The sequence below is a fragment of the Gorilla gorilla genome, chromosome 4 (genome assembly GCF_029281585.2).
Source record: "Gorilla gorilla gorilla isolate KB3781 chromosome 4, NHGRI_mGorGor1-v2.1_pri, whole genome shotgun sequence".
NCBI lineage: Eukaryota > Metazoa > Chordata > Mammalia > Primates > Hominidae > Gorilla > Gorilla gorilla.
The window spans coordinates 43658015-43680989 of record NC_073228.2 but is presented as its reverse complement, the minus strand read 5'-3'; the positions used below and the strand labels follow the sequence as shown (position 1 = coordinate 43680989).

General features: G+C 40.4%; 1 protein-coding gene across 4 annotated transcripts in view; it reads right to left on the bottom strand.

The window, feature by feature from the left end:
* SKAP1 (src kinase associated phosphoprotein 1) overlaps window positions 1-22018 on the bottom strand; it is a 296926-nt gene extending 274908 nt beyond the window's left edge. For all 4 annotated transcript variants that reach the window (XM_063706296.1, XM_055387722.2, XM_019028638.3 and 1 more), the window contains exon 1: window positions 21827-22018. In XM_063706296.1, the coding sequence (XP_063562366.1) occupies window positions 21827-21872 (46 nt within the window). In that variant the 5' untranslated portion in view covers window positions 21873-22018. The remainder of the gene's footprint in view (window positions 1-21826) is intronic.
* Between the last annotated feature and the right edge of the window lie 957 nt (window positions 22019-22975).

Genomic DNA, 22975 nt, shown 5'->3' with positions numbered 1-22975 from the left:
AAATCTCAATGAAAAGTTGCTGAGAAAAATATAAATTTCTAAAACTAAATTGAGAAATGAAAAACCTGAATTCTAAATAAGCTAATAAGCAGGGGGAAAGAAAGTTGCCAAAATGTTTTTTATTTATTAAGTTCAAGTTTAGATAGTTTTATACATGTCTTTCAAACCTTTGAGTAATAAATAATTCTCATTCTATATAAACTATCCCAGAGCATATAAAAAGAGGAAAAGTTCAAATATTTCGTAAAAGCTACCATAACCCTAGTTCTAAAAGCACAGAAAGCAATCAGTTTAAGGTTAGTAGAGAGACAAAAGTCCTATATAAAATACTAGTAAATCAAACTTAGTAATACATTAAAATATTAATGTAAAGCTTATATTGGGAATGTAAAGATGTTTCAATACTATTGATTCATTGTATATTTCTTTAATAGGTTAAAAAAATCTAAAAAATTTCCTGATAAATGGCAAAAATGTCATCTAATGGTATTTATATCTACTAGTGACAAAACTGTAGTAAAACAGAAGTATTCCCCAATGCCAAAACTTTATGATTAAGATACTAAGGAAAGAAACTGTAGACCAATATACAATACATTTGCCCTTCAATTTAGAAAATGGTGCTACTCACAGTGAATGTGATCTGCAGGTGCCTGAGCAACTTCACTGCTGTACTTCACTACTCACTACTGAACAGCAAAGAGACTTAACAAGTTCCCTCGATAGGTCACCTCTCTATTTAACCAAGCTCCCCATCAACCTGATGGGTTTTCCACTAAGTGATCAACATTTTTAAAATAAAATCTTTCCTAACATATATATCAGATCATGTCACATCAGGATGGGCTGAGCTACCTATGGGGTAGATACTGCTGTTCCACTTTCTGGGTAAAGAAACTTGCTCCCAGGTTACACACCTAGCAAGTGGTGCAACCAAGATAGTCTTACCGTAAGATCCAGCAGTCATACTCTTAAGTATTTATCCAATTAAGCTAAAAATTTATGTCCACACAAAAATCTGCAAGTAAATGTTCATAACACATTTTCTCATAATTGCCAAAGAGTGGAAGCAACCAAAATGTCCCTCAATAGGTGAATAGATAAACAAACTGTGACACCTCCATACCCTGGAATATTATTCAGCATTAAAAAGAACTCTCAGCTGGGTATGGTGGCTTACGCCTACAATCCCAGCACTTTGGGAGGCCGAGGCGGGCAAATCACTTGTGCCCAGGAGTTCAAGACCAGCCGGGGCATCATGGTGAAACCCTGTCTCTACCAAAAATACAAAAAAAGAATTAGCTGGGCATGGTGGCACGTACCTGTAGTCCCAGCTACTAGGAGGCTGAGGTGGGAGAATTGCTTGAACAGGGAGGCATAGGTTGCAGTGAGCCGAGATTGTGCCACTGCACTCCAGCCTGGGTGATAGAGCAAGATCCTGTCTCAAAAAAAAAAAAAAAAAGGAATGAACTCTCAAGCTAGAAAAAGATAGAGTTCAGGAGTGGGCAAGGGATAAACAGGTAAGGCATAAGGGATTTTTAGGGTAGTGAAATTATACCGTATGATACTATAATGGCAGATACATGATATCATGCATTTGTTGAAACCTATAGAACTTTAAAACACAGAGTGAGCCTTAATGCCTGCAAATTTCAAGAAGTCATTTAGGAGATTAGGAGATTTCAAGAAAGAATGTAAACTGTAACAACGTAATCTAACTGTATTACAAATCTAAGAAATAAATTCACTAAAGGGGAAAGGGAAAAGGCGCTGACCTAAGTAGCTTTGGAAATGAGCAGAATTTGCAAGACTACAGGCAAAAGGAACTGAACATAAATACTGAACTCTAGTCAATAAAGTTGTTTGCCATGGGTGTATGGGTTAACAATTCTTATACCGCTATACATGTTTACTGTAATTGAACAATTAAGTAAACGGATGATGAATGGTGGGTGCCAGGTTTCTCACTGTTGGAGTGGAAAGGAGGTGAAAAGGTAGCAAGAATAGCAAAGCGAAGAGTCTGGAATGATCCATGTGGTAATGAATTAGAATTGGAGACATCAGTAAGAGCCCATGTTTCACTTTACACAGATACAGTTGGTTATATATAGAAACATATAAATCAGGTTATTATTAATATATACACATGTATTTCCTTGCTTTGTCAGCTAAGAGGACCTAAAAGAAATGACATCACAGTAACAAGGAGCATACCTAGCACAAACATCTTGATTTCTAGTACCAATCTTCAATAAAAGGAACCTAGGCTCCTTAGAAAATGGCTGATTCTAGGACTGGGGCAGGAAATATATAAGATGAGCCTAAAGGATCTTGTAGTGTCAGAAAGTAAGGAAGTGCTGAAAACACACACACACACACACAAGCACACAGACACTGATGGGACATGTCAAAAGGGGCGCAAGAGGTCGGGCGTAGTGGCTCACATCTGTAATCCCAGCACTTTGGGAGGCCAAGGTGGGCGGATCACTTGAGGTGAGGAGTTTGAAACCAGCTTGGCCAACATGGTGAAACCTGGTCTCTACTAAAAATACAAAGATTAGTGGGGTGTGGTGGCAGGCACCTGTAATCCCAGCTACTTGGGAGGCTGAGGCACAAGAATCGCTTGAACCCAGGAGGTGGAGGTTGCAGTGAGCCAAGACCACACCACTGCACTTTAGCCTTTAGCCTGGGTGACAGAGCGACAGAGCGAGACTCCATTTCAAAAAAAAAAAAAAAAAAGGGGGCACAGGAACCAACTGAAAGAGCTCCCAGTGGCCAAAACTGGAACAATTTCCACAACAAAGTAAAGTAATATTGGATTATAACCCAAAGTATAAAATAAGTATGCACGATTCCACACTTATATCAATAAATAGTTGAATAAATAAATAGGTGAGGCCGGGCACGGTGGCTTGTGCCTGTAATCCCAGTACTTTGGGAAGCTGAGACGGGCAGATCACTTGAGGTCAGGAGTTTGAGACCAGTCTGGCCAACATGGCGAAACCCCATCTCTACTAAAAATACAAAAATTCACTGGGTGTGCTGGTGCCTACCTGTAATCCCAGATACTCGAGAGGCTGAGGCAGGAGAATTGTTTGAACCCGGAGGCAGAGGTTGCAGTGAGTCGACATCACGCCACTGCACACCAGCCTGGGTGGCAGAGCCAGACTCCATCTCAAATAAATAAATAAATAAATAAATAAATAAATAAATAAATAAATAAATGGGAGACAAGAGATGAATCTCCAGTGCAGAAGAATTTCAAATAATTTATGTACTACTCCACTCTAAAGTGGGGGAGCATAACTCCCACTCCTTAAGTGTGGGGTGCACATAGCAACTTTCTTCCTAAGAGTATGGAAAGGATGAATAAGAAGTTACCTTACAATGGAGAAACCTGACAAACATCATATCAGCCAGGTGATCAAAGTCAACATTAACAGTCATAATCATGCTGATAGCATGTACATTTGACATGATGGGACGAAAATAGCACTTTTCCTCTGTGAACTTCCTCCTCAAAACCCATAACCCTAGTCTAGTTATGAGAAAAAGACCAGACAAATTTTAATATAGGGGCATTCTACAATATACCTCACCAGTACTCCTCAAAACTGTCAAGGTCATCAAAAACAAGAAAGGTCTGGGAAACTGTTACAGCAAGAGGCGCCCAAGGAGCCTAAACTAAACAAGGTATCCTGGATGGGATCCTGGAACAGTAAAAGAACATTAGGCAAAAACTAAAGAAAACTGAATGAAATGTGGATTTTAGTTAAGAATGTATCTGTTCTGGTTCATTAAGTGTATCAGAAGTACAATACTAATCTGAAATGCTCACAATAAGGGAAACTGGAGGGGAAAGGAGGAATAGGGGAACTCTGTACTATCTGCTTAATTTTTCTATAAATCTGAAACTGTTCTAAAAATATAAAGCCTATTAATTTAAAAAGTGGCATATGGTATAATCTTAATGTTTTGCAAATAAAAAAAAGATAGGGTTCAATTCATTCATTAACCTGATCTTTACTGAGTCCTTCCTTTGTGCCAGTCAGGCACTGTGATAAATACCAGAACATTAACAATGGCCATCTCTGGGTAGTGAATTGCTGCCATTTTCATCATCTTCTTTATATTCTCTATATTTCTAAATGTTCTAAATATATGTGTTTTGGAATCAGAAAAAAATAAGTAAAATAAAAATCATTATGCAAGCATGAGGTAATATTACTCACAAATTGGATAGACTTTAATTTTTGGTCCTCATCTTCATTTCACTCAGTAGTAGTGGGATCAGCTCAAGTCGTTGTGAAAAAGGAAAGGAAGCCCCCTGGTCAGAGATCAAATGGGGAATAAAGAAGATCCTACAGGAGGTGGAGTGTTAAAGTATATACTTTATTCCTGTAAATGATTAATACTATACCTATATATAATTTTGAACATCAACTCTTCTTACTAAATTCATTTCCTCCAGCTTTCTTGAGTAATAACTGACAAATATCCTTACTAAATTATAAGTAAAATAGCCTATGTAATTATAGTTGTGCATACTAAAATTGTTAAAAAATAATTAACATGATATAATTATCCCCCAATGATGTCACTAAGGACAAGTTGTTTTTATTATGATTTTACTTTTCAAGTTTGCTCCATATTAATTTTTAAAAGACTTCCTTTCGAAACACTTTAGGAGGTCACATGTTAATTTAAGTACTTGTTTCTTTACCTGCACTACTCAGGGGAATAAAAGGTCACAAAGATAATTTCTTCCATCTGTCTCATCCAGCTTTTTAAAAAAATCTGCTCTAAAAATACACCCACACACTTACTAGATGAATAAGCATATAACCAAAAAAAAAAAAAAAACATAAAGAAGTCAAAAGCAAGGTCTACATGAGAGATCATATCTCTAGTATTATATGTGCTTTCCAATTCATTTTATGAAGCCAGTATAACTCTGATACCAAAACTTGATGAAGACCTAGGAAAGGAAACTTCAGACCAGTATATAAAACATTTGCTTTTCAGGGCCGGGTGCAGTAGCTCACGCCTGTAATCCCAGCACTTTGGGAGGCTGAGGTGGGTGGATCTCCTGAAATCGGGAGTTTGAGACCAGCCTGACCAACATGGAGAAACCCTGTCTCCACTAAAAATACAAAATTAGCCGGGCATGGTGGCACATGCCTGTAATCCCAGCTACCAGAAAGGCTAAGGCAGGAGAACTGCTTGAACCTGGGAGGTGGAGGTTGCAGTAAGCCAAGATCGTGCCATTGCACTCCAGCCTAGGCAATAAGAGCAAAACTCCGTCTCAAAAAAAAAAACAAACAAAAAACATATATATATATATGTTTGCTCTTCAATGTAAAAGATGATGCCACTCACAGTGATTACAACCCATAACCCAAAGAGGCCCCTCAGAACACACTACTCACCACTGAACAGGGAAGAGATTTTAAAAGATCTCTCAATATATTACCTCCTTTATTTAACCAAGGTCATTATTCTATCTGGTGGGTTTTCTATGAAGTGATCAACCTTTTACAAACAAGAGCTCTTCTAATATAAACCTCATGTGCAGTCACATCTGAATGCCTTGAGCTTCCTGTAAGTGTAACACCCAGGGTGAAAAGCACCACTAACTGCATAAGAACATCCCCCAGATGCTTCTGACATCGCAGCATTCACTCTATGTAGGACCTGATGCTACGGAGTCTTCCCACAGTTACCTTTAACTAGGGAGTGAACAATACCGCATGGTGTAAATGTCCTCAGACCAAAGAGAAAAGGCAAAATCAAAAACAACCATAAACAATGCTACATTGTCTAAATGCATTTATTCTTCAAGAAATATTTGTCGAATGCTTATCACAGGCTAAGCACAAAAAGTAAACGAAATAGATCTAATCTCTACCTTAACTAAGAGTTTACAGTCTAGCAAAGAATATAGACTTAAATAGACAATCAGAATAAATTGTGACAACAAAGGAAGTGATGGGTGTACAGGCCCATAGTAGAGGCACCTAGTCTCGAGGGGAAGGTAAATCACGGAAGGCCTCTCAGAGAACTCATCTTTCACCTGAAACCCCCAAAATTAGCAGGCCAAGAATGTATACTGGGGGAAAGGTGGGAAGTTGGTGAGATGAGGAAAAGAATGGCCCAGGCATGGGAACATCATATGCAGAGGTCCAGAGGTGAGAGATCACAGTTTAGTTGGAGAGACAAAAAATTTCAAATTGGAGGGCAGAACACAGAGGTCAGGAGGAGGGTGGTGAAAGATTAATATGGAGGGCAAGCTTGTAGCAATATACAGTATTTTATACTAAAAGTAATACAAAATCATTTGAAGTCGCGTATTTAAAACATAAACACAGCTCTGACAACAATGCATCTTTCTGTTATAATTCATAGCTGCCCTAAAACGAAAATTCTCTCAGCTTCCAGGTAGCTTATAGGTATCTATGTCAGCAAGTCAGGGTAGGAAAAGCAAACAGGAAAAGATGACTGAAGGACAAGGGAAAAGAGGGTATTTGCAACACTAGAGGCATGATATGATTATCACACCCCAGCGAAAAACTGCTGTAGAATTTGAAGGCCAGCTGAAAAGATTCTGAGTTGGCAAGATGCACCCAAGAGCACTAGGTTTTATAGACTGGTGAAAGTTTCTTACATTCTCCCAAATTCTCTCATCTTGTACATTCACAAAGCTGCTCTTCTGTTTATTTAGAGGAGAATGACATCTTATGGGTCATATTTTTCAAACTACTAAAAGATTAAGGTTGCCTCCTGTTTTCTAAGTAATGCTCCTAGTACACTAAAAGCAAAAAATATTTGTCTGTGTTCCCTAACAGTTGCAAGGGTTTTTGTTGATATGTTTCTAAAACTCAAAAGTTCACTTCAATCAACCTTTTATTTGGAGGCAGGATGAATGGCCAAATGCTGTTGAAAACAACTCCACCGACCAAATACCAATCAAAGTGTTCCTAGAGGGGAAATTTCGTAAAAGTATTTGAACTACTAAAGCAGAACTCACATTTCCAAAAAGAAAAATGGCATAAATTTCCGCCTATTCTAGCATTACACTCAAGAAAATACTTGAGGTTTTTGTCTATGGGGAAAAGGGTTAGCACCACCCTTTGGCAAAAATAAATAAATAAATAAAAAAAAGTCTCAAGTACTGGCAAATACTCTTTACATGTGAATGCTTGTCCTCACTGGGCATAATTACAGAAATGTCCATTCTCTCCCTTTGTTGGTGATTTTATTCTCGTTTTACTTCATCAGCCCCCTGCATACTTCTGCCATCATCCCTCGTCCCATCCCCTAACCCCTCTCCTCTTTTCATAGCCCTCTAAGCCTGTTGGTTGGCAGTCACACTCTCAACAGAAAGATAGAGTTGGAGGTGGGAGTGCAGGAGAGGGAAAGAAGGGAGAGACATAAGAAGAAATTCTGTTCTCCCTTCCCTTTCGGTCCTTCCACTGGTTCTCACCTCCTCCCTACGTGGGGCCCCATTCCTGCCCTCATTCTGTCCCCTTAGATGGTCTCTTCCCTAATCCTCAGAACCCGAACCTGGCTCCCATCAGCTCCTCACTCCTGCCCAGCCCTGCTCAATGGAGTCATTCCCCAGACACAAGTACCAGCATCAGAGCTTGGAGTTGGAGAGGAGGGGGATAAAGAGTGCACTCCCCCAACTAACAAAGAGGAAGCAAGTAGAAGGGGGAGATACTCAGCAGAGAAGGAGTTTTCAGAAGCCCAAGTTGGAAGGTGGGACCCCATCAAAATATTGTCTATAGTCCTCTTCTCTAGGTATAATACTTGAAAAGTAGTTTTTAAAAAGTAGGTTGGCCTGCAAATCAGCCTAAAAACATGGTCCTTTTTCCCATAAAAACATTGCTTCTATAAGAAAATATCTAAGTGAACATTGGAAAATAATCTATGTATTGACTTTTAAAAAATTGTAGGAGCAGTATGCTATTTCAGCCTCATCTTCTCTTAAATTTTCAATGATACCTGTATTTTTTTTTTCTAGTTATAAGGAAAATGTTTCCTTTATCTTGCAGACACTTCACTCTGAATACTTTGAAGCAGTTAAAACCTGAAAGACCAGACATCACCCCTCCCGGTTGGAGATGGGACCCTGGGTGGAAAAGGGTAGAGGGAGAGAAAAGGTTTGTTGGGTTTGTGGAGGAGAAGAGGAAAGGAGAACAAGCAAAGGAGGGACTCCCAGGGGCCCATTCCAGGGCTCTCCTTGTACTGGTGGTGGTGGGCAGGGACTAAAAATCTGTTTGTGTTATCCCCAGGACTTCCATGAGTGAACTACTAACAGTAAGACAATCTTTCCAAAAATAATGGGCTATGCCTAACCACCTTGTCATGTCTAGCCAACCATGCCTGCCACACCAAAACAATCTCCACCTTGGAAACAGTAGAAAACCATATTTCATTCTAGGGTATCTGAGTATTCTATACATTTAATTAAATGTCACAAGTATCTCGTTAAGTTACATATTGCTATTTTATGGAAGAAAGCAACCTAGTTGGTAATCCCACTTGTATAAAGTCTCATTGACAGCTTCTGGTAGAAACAAAAATAATAATTCCCAATTCCCTGTCACAGGTACACTGAAGTTATCAGACCATTAGGATTTCTGCAGTCACTCTTAAATATATCACTAAAATCAAACCTCTAAGACTTTAGTGTTTAATTTTCCTGTCCTATTAATTGAAACCTTCATGGAAACCTTGACTATTTTCACATCAATTACATAAAAGTACCATAGTGGGGAAAAATGACTTTCAGTTTGTCTAGAACATGTTTTAAACTTACCTAAAACTTTTGATCTGAAAAATGTCATCATTAAGGCATATACTTTTTACCTTTTGCCAAGAAGGAAAACGTGTTGGCAGGCTAAAATCAAACCTTATACCTACCAGCTTTGTTTTGGTTTGCAGGAAGTTGTCAGCATTACAATAGAAAAGTCGTGGGCATGTTCTGGTTGTGGCTAGGTTCGACCTGCTGACTGTGTTTGCCCCATGACCTAAGAAATGTGCAGTGTTTGCATTTTTAATTTTCCTTCTACCTCCTGTAGAGGAAAAATGAAAATACCTATATACTCACAACACAGAGAAAACAAAAACCAGAAACTAAAACAATGAGAGTACTTTAGATCAAGTTTTAACTAGCAGCCAGCCTAGAAATCCAGGATTAACACTTTTGCAATCTTTGAGAGTTTAAGAATATATTCTATAGAAACATCTGCGTATGGCCAGGTGCAGTGGCTAACGCCTGTAATCCCAGCACTTTGGGAAGCCGAGGCAGGAGGATTACCTGAGGTCAGGAGTTCAAGACCAGCCTGGGCAACATGATGAAACCCTGTCTCTACTAAAAATACAAAAATTAGCCGGGCGTGGTGGCACATGCCTGTAATCCCAGCTACTCGGGAGGTGGAGGTGTGAGAATCACTTGAACCCAGGAGGCAGAGGTTGCAGTGAGCCAAGGTTGTGCCATTTCACTACAGCCTGGGTGACAGAGCGAGACTTCGTCTCAAAAAAAAAAGAAATTTCTGCATATGTATACTAAAATACACAGATAAAGATGTTTTCTACAGCAGTGTGGATATATAAAATATTTGGAAACACCTTAAACATCCATCAATAGGACAATTGCTAAATAAATTGTTAAATACTATGTAGCAGTTTAAATATATATACACATAGATAGATGGATAGATTGATTTGCATGAAAAAGTCTCCAACACTGCTATGGTAAAACAAACAAACAAACAAACAAACAATAAAAACAAACCAGGGTGGGTGCAGTGGCTCACACCTGTAATCCCAGCATTTTGGGAGAGAAAAGATTGCTTGAGCTCAGCAGTTTAAGACCAGACTGGGCAATACAGCAAGACTCTCATCTCTACTAAAAATAAAAATAATTAGCTGGGCATGGTGGCATGCACCTGTTGTCCCAACTATTCAGGAGGCTGAGGTGGGAGTCACTTGAGCCTGGAAGGTTAAGGCTGCAGTGAGCCGTAATCGTGCCACTGCGCTCCAGCCTGGACAACAGAATGAGAACTTGTCTCTAAAAAACCCCAAGAAACAAACAACCACCCCACCAAATATTCTATATACTTCTATGTTGTGCAAATATTTTACAATAAAAATATATCTATCAGTTATTTTCATAATTTAAAAAATGCATGGGCCATGACATCAACCAGAATGTCCAAAAATAAAAAGACTGCAATACCAAGCGTTGGTAAGGATGTGGAGCAACAGGAACTCCCATATACTGCTTGTGGAAGTGAAAAATGGGTATAATCACTTAAGAAAAGTATTTGGAGTTTAACATACAACTACCCTATGACCTAGTAATTCCACTCCTAGATATATTTATCCAAGATAAATGAGTGCTTATGTTCCCAAAACAAGTTATACAAGAATGCTCATAGCAGCTGTATTCATGATAGCCAAAAACTGAAAACAATTCATTGTTTATCAGCATAAGAATGGATAAACAAGTTGTGGAATAGTCACACAATGGAATACTATTTAGCAAAAAGGAACAAACCAATACACACAATAACATGGATACATTTCAAAAATACAGTGTGGACAACAGATACAAAAAAGTACATACAGATTGCATTATGATAGAAGTCAGAACAGTTATTAGCTCTGGGAGGGAATACTGACTGGAAAGGAAACTTTCTAGGGGGATGGAAGGTGGTGTGGGTGTATATTGATAAGGTATCTTGATCTGGGGAGTGGTCACATAGGTGTCTATATATGTTTAAGTCAACCAATTTTAACTTAAGATAAATGGTATGTAAGTCATACCTAAAGTGCTAAGAAGAAAGGGAGAAAAATGGAAGGAAGGGAGGGAGGAAGAGAGGAAGAAAAGAAGAGAGAGGGAGGGAGAGAGGGAGAAAGAAACATTAGGCTGTTGCAAAGTAATTGCAGATTTTGCCATTTAAAAGTAATGGCAAAAACCTCAATTTTTCACCAACCTAATAGATGGATGAATGGATAAAAGGGCTCATGCAAAAAGTTATGAGAAAGAAAAGAATTTGGGGCTTTTTTTTTTTCCAAAACAGTGTCTTGCTCTGCCACCCAGGCTGGAGTGCAGTGGTGCTATCTTGGCTCACTGCAACCTCCAACTCCCGGGTTCAAGCAATTATCATGCCTCAGCCTCCGGAGTAGCTGGGATTACAGGCATGTGCCACCACACCCAGCTAATTTTTGTTTTTAGTAGAGATGAGGTTTCACCATGTTGGTCAGGCTGGTCTCAAACTCCTGACCTCAGGGGATCCACCCGCCTCAGCCTCCCAAAGTGCTGGGATTGCAGGCGTGAGCCACCATGCCCGGCCAGAAAAGTTACTTTTAAAGGAGTGTAGTTTAAGAAGGTTTATTAAAATGCAGTGAATAGATGTTTTCTGTAGCTACCTATGCACCCCAGCCTACTTCTCATACTAGATTTATAATATATAGTACCTTAATTAATTCCAGCTACTACAATATTGGTTTCACTAAGCACAAATATGTGCCATTGGATATATTTTAGTAAAGTGTCTATTATTTGAATAAAAATTTTATTTTCCCATAACATACTCATATTAGAATGTCAACAATGTTAGGAGGAGACCATAAATGAGAATTCAAATAATTCACAAATGATTTTATTAGAGTCAGCAGCCTTGAGGAAGACTTGCTATCTGGATGGTAAGACCACTCTATTCCTGAGCTCAGATCTGTCCTATCTTCCATGTAAATGCTGGATACTAAAATTAAGCCTTGGAACTCAAAGACTCCAAACCTGAAAATCCATCTGTTATAATCACCTAACCTATAATGCAGCACTGACAAACTGGAAAGCAAGCAATGAACTCGGAAACACAGGGGAAATAAATATGAATAAATGTAGCAGAAATTATAGGATTTCTGTAGGGTGTAATGGCTTATAACATGAAAAAATTAGATCTATGATAGTTAGGTCAATATGTTAAGATTCTCAGATGGTGGTAAAACTTGATACTTACCTTATTTTTCCTATATTTAAAATGATTAAAAACTGTTTAAGTATTATACTTATGAAATTAGGTAAAAATATTATCTTAATAACTGGTACTACAGTTCCTCTTAGGGAAAGAACTGTCATTGTTTGGGAAAATAACTTGTTTTGCTGTGTGTCGCTATTGGTGGGAACCTAAACAACTATACAGATAGTTAAACTGCCTTTTCATGTGGCAGGGAAAAAAATATATGTATTTTTTACTTTAGATAGGATAAAGAAAGAAAGTGACAATGAGAAGGCATAAGGCTGGGAACTAAATCAAGTGAAAGAATAGAGGATATACCCTGATAACTGGGGTGGCAGAAGGGTATTTAGGAATAGGAATGCCTAATGCTCAAATTATTTGCATGACTGCAATGTAAACCCTTCCTCCCCATCCTGGCACCCCCTGATTCTCCAGGGATGTTTTCTATACTCATAAGGACTTCATGTGAATAGGCTTTTGTGGAAATTGAGAAGGAAAACATGTCTAGGCCAGGGCTTCTCAACCTCAGCACTATTGACAATTCGGGCTGGATGATTCTTTACTGTGGAGGGACTGTCCTGTGCATTGTAGGAAGTTTAGCAGCATCCTTAGCTTCTACCCACTAGATGCCAGGAGCACCCTCCCGAGCTGTAACAACCAAAACGTCTCCAGATGTTGCCAAAAGCCCCCAGGGTCAAAATCACCCCTGTTGGCAACCACTGGTTTGGGCCTACACAACCCAGGACAGACAGCATGCGTAGCAGCAGGGAAGCCTGGAGGGAAAGCTGACCTTGACAAGGCATGCTCTTTGAGAATCACCCTGATCCTGAGGAGAGCTGTGAACTTCCATGGGGAGCAGCTCTTATCTAGAGTTCAAAAGACCTAGGCAGTCCATCTAACACTAGACGATAATCAGAATGAAGTTCAAATATCTCTACCATGTTTTTTTTAATTTTAGCAAACAAAAGGGAGGAGAATAGACCTTTTTTTTAAAACTTGGAATTAATGCAAAATACTAGTTTTACACACACAAAATAGAGTGTTCTTTTTTTTTTTTTTAAGACGAATTTTGCTCTGTCGCCCAGGCTGGAGTGCAATGGCACGAGGTGGGAGGCTCACTGCAACCTCTGCCTCCCAGGTTCAAGTGATTCTCCCGCCTCAGCCTCCTGAGTAGCTGGGATTACAGGCGCCTGCCACCATACCTGTATAATTTTTTGTATTTTTAGTAGAGACGGGGTTTCACCATCTTGGCCAGGCTGGTCTCGAACTCCTAACTTCAGGTGATCTACCCACCTCGGCCTCCCGAAGTGCTGGGATTACAGGTGTAAGCCACCATGCCCAGCCACAAAACAGGGTGTTCTATAACAAGGCAAGGAACACATATCTTTCCTGATATGCTCAGTCATACACAAACAGACTAGGTAAAGCTTCAAGTGCCATCTCAGAGAATCCTTTTGTGACAAAACAAAATTTCAACTGAAACATCAGGGTAGAAAAATTATATACCTGGGAATCTACAAGAATATAGAAAACTCAGAGAACTGCAGGCTAGGTGACAACAAAAGCAATGAAGCTAATTTTCTCTCTCCTTCCTCCATAAAGTTTCTCATCAAAATGATCACTAGACTCTGAAGGAAAGAAATGGAGATTTTGAAAGAATCCCTAAAAGTTGGGCTGGGTGCGGTGGCTCACACCTGTAATCTCAGCACTTTGGGAGGCTGAGGCGGGCAGATCACCAGGCCAAGAGATCGAGACCATCCTGGCCAACAAGGTGAAATCCCATCTCTACTGAAAATACAAAAATTAGCTGGGCTTGGTGGTGTGCACCTGTAGTCCCAGCTACTTGGGAGGGTGAGGCAGGAGAATCGCTTGAACCCAGGAGGCAGAGGTTGCAGTAAGCCAAGATTGCACAACTGCACTCCAGCCTGGTGACAGAGTGAGACTCCATCTCAAAACAAACAAACAAAAAGCCTCCCATAATGGAGAAGAAGGATAAAAACAGGGATGGGCCACCAATATAAGCAAAAGACCATGACTGGGAGTTTTACTGTGGAAAGGCAGCTGCCAAAACAAACAAACAAAAGAGGTCAGTTGGATAACTCAAGTGAAAAAAAATTTAATTTTATTTATCAGACATTTATATGGTGTTTAGTACATACCAGATACTGTTCTAAATTCTTTTCAAATATTAATTCCTTTATTCTTCATATAAATTCTGTAAGATAGGTACCACTATTATCTCAATACTACAGATAGGTACCATTATTATCTCAATATTACAGATCAAGAAACTGAGGCCCATGGTCCATTTAGTGAGTAAATGGTAGTAAGAAAGTGGAAGAGTTAGAATTTGAATCTAGGCAAATTGCACACAGAGAAAATATACAGGACCTATGAGAAAACATTAATGTTCAAAAAGAAAAGATCACCTGAAGAACTAAAGACAATGCCTCCTTCTGAAGCAGATTTATTATTAAAGAACAGAAATGTTTAGAAAATTTCTAATTCTCGGCAACATCCAAAAAGTCATTAAATATACAAATCAGCACTTTATAGACGTAATGAAAATGAGACAATGAATGATGAGGAAAGAATACATGGCAACTTTTTAAAAAATAAATAAATGTTGAATTTAAAACCATAATGAAAGCAATGACAGATGAGACAGTAAAAAAGATGAAACAGAGAGAGCATATCAGGAGTCCAATATATGTATGCTATAAACCCAAGTATGACAGAATAAAACAGATGGAGCAGAAGCATAATAGAAGAAAACTTTCCCAACTCAAAGGGAGACCAGAGTCCGTAGATCAAGCGGGTTCACTACATACCAGGCAAAATTATTAAAAGGCCTTCCTGGCATGCTATTGAACAACAACAACAAAAAGTATTAAAAAGTCTAAGTAAGACCTTGATACTAACTAGTGACATTTTTGAGAGCAAAGAAAAATATTCTATACTACCCCAGCTGAGAGGAGTGGATTATAAATGAAATATACCAGGCTGGCATCACACTTCTCCTTCACAAAACTGAAGGCCAAAAAATAATGGCACAACTTTTAGAGGCTTAGTTGGGGGGAGGTTGAAGGAAGGGGAAAAGTGTGACCCCAGAACTTCATGCCCACAGCTAAATTTATATGAAATAAGGGAGACACATTCTCAGACATACAGAGGCTTAGTAAGCCTATTATCAAAGTACCCTTCCTGAGAAATTCACTCAGCATTATATTCTAGATCATCAACTACCAGGACTTTACACACTGTCCAGTACAGTAGCCACTGTGGCTACTAAGCAGCTGAAATGTCGCTAGCACAACTGAGGAACCAACTTTTTTTTGTATTTAATTTAATTAATAATTTAAATTGAAATAGCCACATGTGGCTAGTGGCTATTATGGTCAACAGCACAGTGTTAATATCTAAAATAGCGTTCAAGGATGAAAAATTCATGGTACCAAAAGTAAGAAATGAACAAGTTAAGCAGGGAAAACATTCTTGTTTGTTTGTTTTTTGAGACAGGATCTCACTACATTACCCAGGCTGGGGTGCAGTGGTGCAATCTCACCTCACTGCAGCCTCAACCTTCTGGGCTCAAGTGATCCTCCCACCTCCGCCTCTCAAAGGGTTGGGATTATAGGCATGAGCCACTACGCCTGGCCCGATTTTTATTTTAAGACATTAGGGTAAAACTATTTGTGGAATAAAAATAGGGTATATAACTTGAAGGAAAAAAAAAACCCACTTAACGATTGTCTTATTCCATTTGAGCTGCTATAACAAAATACTACAAACTAGGTAGCTTATAAACAACAGAAATTTATTTCTCAAGTGGGAAACTGGAAAGTCCAGATCAACGGCAGATTCGGTCTCTGCTGAGGGCCTGCTTTTTGGTTCATAGATAGCACCTTTTAACTGTGTCCTCACATAGTGGAAGGAGTAAGGCAGTTCTCTGGGACCTCTTTTTTTTTTTTTTTTTTTTGAGACGGAGTCTCGCTCTGTCACCCAGGCTGGAGTGCAGTGGCGCGATCTCAGCTCACTGCAAGCTCTGCCTCCCGGGTTCACGCCATTCTCCTGCCTCAGCCTCCCGAGTAGCTGGGACTACAGGCGCCTGGCACTATGCCCAGCTAATTTTATGTATTTTTAGTACAGACGGGGTTTCACCGTGTTAGCCAGGATGGTCTCAATCTCCTGACCTTGTGATCCGCCCACCTCAGCCTCCCAAAGTGCTGGGATTACAGGCGTGAGCCACCCCGCCCGGCCCTCTGGGACCTCTTTTATAAGGGCATTAATCACCTCCCATCACATTTGTAATTAGATTTCAACATAAAAATTTTGGCAAATCACAAACATCCAGAGCATAGCCGTGATCTAAGAAAACCCTCAGGAAAGGCCAGGCACGGTGGCTCATGCCTGTAATGCCAGCACTTTGGGAGGCCGAGGCAGGCGGATCACGAGGTCAAGAGATCAAGACCATTCTGGCCAACATGCTGAAACCCCGTCTCTATTAAAAATACAAAATTAGCCGGGTGTGGTGGCGTGGGCCTGTAGTCCCAGCTACTCGGAAGGCTGAGGCAGGAGAATCACTTGAACCTGGGATGCGGAGGTTGCAGTGAGCTGAGATCACTCCACTGTACTCCAACCTGGAGACAGAGTGAGACTCTGTCTCAAAAAAAAAAAAAAAAAAAAAAAGAAAAGAAAAAGAAAATGAAAACCCTCAGAAAGGCCAGGCGGGGTGACTCACACCTGTAATCCCAGCACTTTGGGAGGCTGAGGCAGGCAGATCATGAGGTCAGGAGTTCGAGACCAGCCTGGCCAACATAGTGAAACCCTGTCTCTGCTAAAAATATAAAAATTAGCCTGTCATGGTGGCGTGCGCCTGTATTCCCAGCTACTCAGGAGGCTGAGGCAGAAGAATTGCTCGAACCTGGGAGGCGGGGGTTGTGGTGAGCCAAGATTGTGCCACTGCACTCCAGCCTGGGCAACAGAGTGAGACTCCATCTCAAAAAGAAACGAAAACCCTCAGGAGACAATAACAAGTGAAAAATTATAAGTACAAAAATCAATAGACAAACCTGTGCACAAATATGTCCCAACTTTTAAAGTATATCCATATAATGAACACTGAGAAAAATACATGGAAATTTAACAATTATTGATTCTGAGTAACTATATCCTATTGTGTGTTTTCTAAATTTTCTATAATTAGCATTATTACTTTTATAATCAGAAAATTTTAACATAAAAAAGGAATAGAACTATAGTCATATCTCACTTTTCAGAATTCAACTGAGCAGTAGCCTCACTGATCTGCAAGACAATCCAGTTTCAAAAATTAAGCAAAAAAGATTCTGAGCAGCCAAAATACATCTTACAAAGCCCACACTTACAGGTGTGGGTACTTTGTTCATCAAGAAAGCCCTTTGTAACTTCTTTTACATATATCTCAATTCCAACTAACGTGGTTATCTGATGTACCAGAAGCACTGGGAATGTAGACACACAGACAAGGGTGCAAAGTGATAGGCCTTGGCCTAACAGCAAGAAAAAAATAATGAAAATAAAAATATAAAGCAGACACAGACACTTACAAAGCAGTTCAGGGGCAACTATGGCCAAACATCCTAAACAATACATTACCATAAAGTATGGTAATAGATATTCACTATAACAACTTTGAGTTAAAGAGTGCTCTAAAGAGGTTCATTTGAAGATAGCCATAGACTGGTTGGCTAAAGAAGAAAAATTCCTAATGCATTTTAGGAAAAACCTGATCACAAATATTTATAATAAGAAGATAAGAGTGCTTAAAGAGAATCTCCTCAGCTATCCAGAGCAACTCATTTCTGCAAGTTCCCCATAGTTGGAATTTTACTATACTGAAATGGATTTTATGATTGACTGCACTGACTAATACAGATCTGGAGAACAATCTGGAAGGAAATGATTAATGACTGCTTCTTTACAAGGAAGTTTAAAAATAAATAACTATAGGCATATCAGAATCAGCATTAACACAGCAATTGCTACCACATGCAGCCAGGTTGTTGATGTTATTTTGGCTTAAATCCATATTCTGGGCAGGATTTAGTACCATGTAGGTAGTTGGGACCTATCAGCTACCAGGGTAATGTCAGTAGGCCCCATTCCATCACACAGGACAAACTACGAACCAAAGAAATATCTATTCCACCTCCTTCATTCTCGTCTCTTTTGCTTCTGACTTCAAAAGCAGGGCTAGAAAGACCAGGAAGAAGAGACTGATTATGTTTATATCTGTGGAGCAAAGATTATGCAAACTGCCAGCACTTCATTGTTTTTGTTTTCGGTGTGGTTATCACAAAACAAAAACAAAAAGATAACTTCTACATCTGAAGCCCCATTATTTGAAAACAGACCTGAATATTTCCTCCTCTTTCAATAAAGCAGAAAGCACCCTCCATTTTACTTATCTATGAAGTATTTATTTGTTGATAGGGGACTAGTTACTATTTCTATATGAGAGCTTGACAGAGTCTATCTAAAGAAGCTATTTCCTGAGTTACTCTAGAAACCTCACACTGTTTTGATATTTGCCAAAAATCCAAGATAGCGTTTTGTTTTTTTTTTTTTAATTTCTCCACCTTCCATACCCCTCAGGGCTAAAAAGAGAAAAACATGACCACAAGCATAGTAAATGGTCCGTTAGCACTCTGACCTCTCTGAGTTTCTATTTGTCTTTTGTTCCTTTTTCTTTTAAATACCCTTACTGTTTATTTTTTCCTGTTTACAGAAGTAATGCATGGTCATTGTCACAATTCAAACAACACAAAGATGTATGAAATAAAAATTAATAACCTCCCCTCCTCCAAACTCTCACTCTTCTCTCAAGGAAGCCAATGTTAACAGTCTGGTATATATTCTTTTTTACTTCTTCCTAGGCTTACACAAATATTTATAACATATGTGGCTTTTCTGGTTTTGTCTTTTGGTTTTCAAGCAAAAATGGGATATTACATGTACTATCATGCATTTTGCCTTTTAGTCTTAAAAATATGCCATGGACACTTTCCAAGCCTATATATAGATCCACAGAATACTCTTTTAGTGGCTGTGAAGTATTCCATGAGACAAATGTCCCATAATTCATTCAACCATCACCCTGAGTCTCCCAACTTATTAACATTTAGGATAGATCTTCATGCATATACTACTTCATGACCTTTCACTTCAGTGACAGATTTTTAGAAGTGAGGTTTCTAGGTCAAGTGAAACATTTCCAAATATTTCAAATTTTATATTTAAACAAAATTAATTTTAGGCCTTGAGAATTTCTGTTCTCTTCATTATGCAAAATTTTGTTATCTACCTTTCACAATGCTTTACATATTTTATTCTTAAAAGCACACACATTATGTCAAAAAATGCCCCTGTCATTTATGCTTGTGTAGTTATAAATAAATAAATGCTTAAGTTATGGCTGTGATGTCCAGTGTTAAATCACTGTGCAAATGCTTATGCCTTGGTTTATGAAAGTAGTAATTCATTGTGGAAACCCCACCCCCACAGCCATGTGGCAGCACTAGAGTTGCAGCCCTCACATCCTGTGACTCCCTCCCACAGAGTGACTATATAGAGATCAGGACCTCCATTTTTTCTAATTGTCAACAGTTAACCTTAAAAAGTGTGTGGTGGGGGAGACAAATAGCAACAAACAACAAATTGATGGCCATTTTGGGTTTCTAATACGGACAGATTATTTGTAACACAACGAATAATCCTCCTGGTCTACACCAGCGACTGTGTTCCAAAAGAAATAAAACTTGTAACCAATATATTGCTATTATTATTACAGGAACCTTTAAAAACATATTCTTCAAACATTTTTCAATAGAATTACTGGACGAATCACACTTTACATTTTTTTCTCTACTTCAGATTCAAGTTCTAATTTCAAACTTAAAAAAAAAAAAGCCTTAAAGAAATACATTAACCAATGAAGCTCCGTATAATTTGGTTTCAGACTCCTCCATATATTTTAAAGACCTGAGCACCAACAGAGGTTGTTAAGACACAGCAAGCTTGATACAGAAGTATGTGACATGCAATTAATCTCCATTCATACCCCGCTCTACTTGTCAGCAAACAAAGGTTCTGCTTTAGAAGGAGATCTGAAGACTTCAATTAAAAACAGTCAGCTAACAAGAAAATAATCTAAGCTAAAGGAAGGTGGCAGGTGCAGAAATGAGCTGTTTACCAGTGTCAGTTTTGAACAATAAAGAACTGCACATCAAAAATGCTGAAGGAATGGATTTCATTGCAAGCCTCTGAAAATAAAAAGGAATTTTCTACAAAGCCTAGACACAAAACTGAAGTATAGTTTAATAAGCTTATAAAATAGGTTTCCTCTCATCAAATGACAGATACCAATAAAAAGAATCAGTTTATATATTTCAATGCAAGGGCAGAGTTAAACTTTTTGCCACAGTTCCTTCTCTCCTAGAAACCAAAGACAATTACAGCCTTCCTTCACAAGCCTAATATTAAACCAACAACAGAGGGAAAGGCTGGATTGTTTCTTCTTAGACACCCAGATAATGCTCTTTTACCCTGCAAATAGTTTTCTACCCCCAAAATTTAGATTTATTCTGATCGTAAGTAAAATGGATTTTGGAAACCTCACCTCAAAATAAATATCTAGCTGACAACTTTTACATAGAAGCAATCCAGAATGGAAATAGTGCTACAGACAGAGACCAAAAGGACTTGCCAAATATTTGATTAGGAGGCATTTATACCGAGATAACAAGGTAATGGAGATATAAAACCAATTAAATTGAGAGAAACTGAAAAAAAATACTGCTTGCCAAAAATATGACCTGCCCAAAGCAGGCCATCTGTTAAATATGTGTCAAATATGTCAACTTAGATGCCAAAAGGCTTAATTCTGAATAGTTTCCTCCTGGGACCCTTATGCGACTGCAGATTCCAGGCCTCTGTCCTCCCTGGAAGGTTAGTTACAGGAAAGCAAGTAAAAGTGACTTCCACCACTAAACCCAGCAGATGAAACTGCCCGTTAGCAACGTCTCTTTGCAACATCTCTTTGGAGTGTTGGCAGTGTGTGTTGAGTGTTGATGGGGATGGCGGGAACTCTTTAAACCACCGCTTAGACACTGTAGTTGGAAGGTGAACACACCACAATGGGGGCACTTCTAGAAAAGGAGGAAATCCCATACTGAGAATGAGCCTGCCTTGGGGTGGGTGAGACCCCTAGACGTCTGCAGGGTGATAAAGGGAGGGCTGGGGTTTTCGCACTGACAAAAACTCACGTCAACCACCTGGCCTTGGCCCATGGGGATCCCATGAGCCCCTCGCAGCCCCCTGGAGAGCCTCGGGGACCTCTAAGCAGGAAGGTTTGGGGTCTTCTGTGAGAGGTGAGGAAGTCGTGGCTGGGGAAGGAGGGGGACGGGAAACCCTACAGATGTAGGGCAGTCCTTCGGAGAAAGGGACAGGTCGGAGACCAGGCAAGGTGGCATGGGGGACCAAGAACCTGGCCTGAGGACTTTAGAAGCCGGGGAGGTGAAGTGGAGGCGTGGAGGTGCCTCAAGGAAAAAGAAGATGTGGGACTCCAGGGAGTGAAAGGGGCCCTGAGGTGAGAGGATGGAAAGCTGGCTCTAGGGAGTTGAGGGCTCTAGAAGCCTTAAGGTTCTAGAAGGAGGTGAGTGACGAAGCCGTAAAGAAAGCCTGGCCGTGGGAGGCCTGGTGTCCCCTTTCGGCCTTCGGCTCAGCACTGGAGGGGGCCTGCGCCAGGGCGTTACCTTCCAGGAGCCAACGGATCTCCTCAGGGAGGGCGGCGGCCTGCATTTGGCTGGGCGGGAGAGAGGCGGGACGGCGCGCGGGCCCTGGTCGGGAGGCGGACGGGCTGGAAGGCGACCCGGCTGCACCGCGAGGCACCTGTACCTCAGCCGCGGTCGCCGCCCGCCCAGCCCGGCCGCGGGGCGGGGCCGTGGGTCCCCGGGCGCGTCAGGAAGTGGCGCGGGCGGCAGGCGGGGACCGGGACGGGGCGCGGGGCGCGGGGCATGGGTGCACGTGGCGCTCACGCCGGAGCCCCACGGTAGAAGGATTGGGGGTGCCGGAAGCACCGCACCGTGCGAGGCCAAAGGTGCGCCCCTCCAGCACCCACCAAAACAAAAGACTTCACAAGGCTCAAAGGACCCATGGCTTTGGAGACTCCATCCTAAGCACCGAATAGTTGACCTCACGGTGGCAGATTTGAAAGACCACGGGGTGCCTGAAGTAGGGTGCGGGGAGGCAGAATCCAAGGAAGAGATCCCCGTCAAGCATAGCACCCCTCAATTGCCGGTCCAGTTCACATCTCCATCCCCAGAAAAGAGGGCGAAACTTCGCTCTTAGGGAAGCCACAATGTTGAAAGGAAATGATTAATTCCCAATAAGCAATATAAGGACACCAACATTTGGGAGAATCGCGGCAGCGTGGCAGCAAGGGACACAGGAAACCAAACTGTGCTGTTCTCCCTCAGGATGGAAAGGCCCTGAGGAAAGGAAGGGGTAACTCAGGGAGAAAGCTGAGGGAGAGGAGAACAGAGCCCTTTCCCTCCAGGAGCTGCGGAAGGGAGGAAAGTGAAGGACAAAATCACAGGGTCTCATTCAAGGGACAGTTGGTGTCAGTGTCCTGGTTGTGACATGGTACTGTAATAGTGCCAGATGTTACCCTTGGGGGAAACTGGGTAAAGGTAGACAGAGTTCCTCTATTATTTCTGAAACTCTCTGTGAATCTATAATTCTCAAAATAAAGAGGTTTTTTTAAGTACAATAGGTCAACTGCCATGAAAAAAGTATAAAGTGCTATGGTTGATAAAAGAAGGGAGCTGAATACAAGAAAAGGAGGGAAGAGGCCAGGCATTGTGGCTCACACCTGTAATCACAGCACTTTGGGAGGCTGAAGC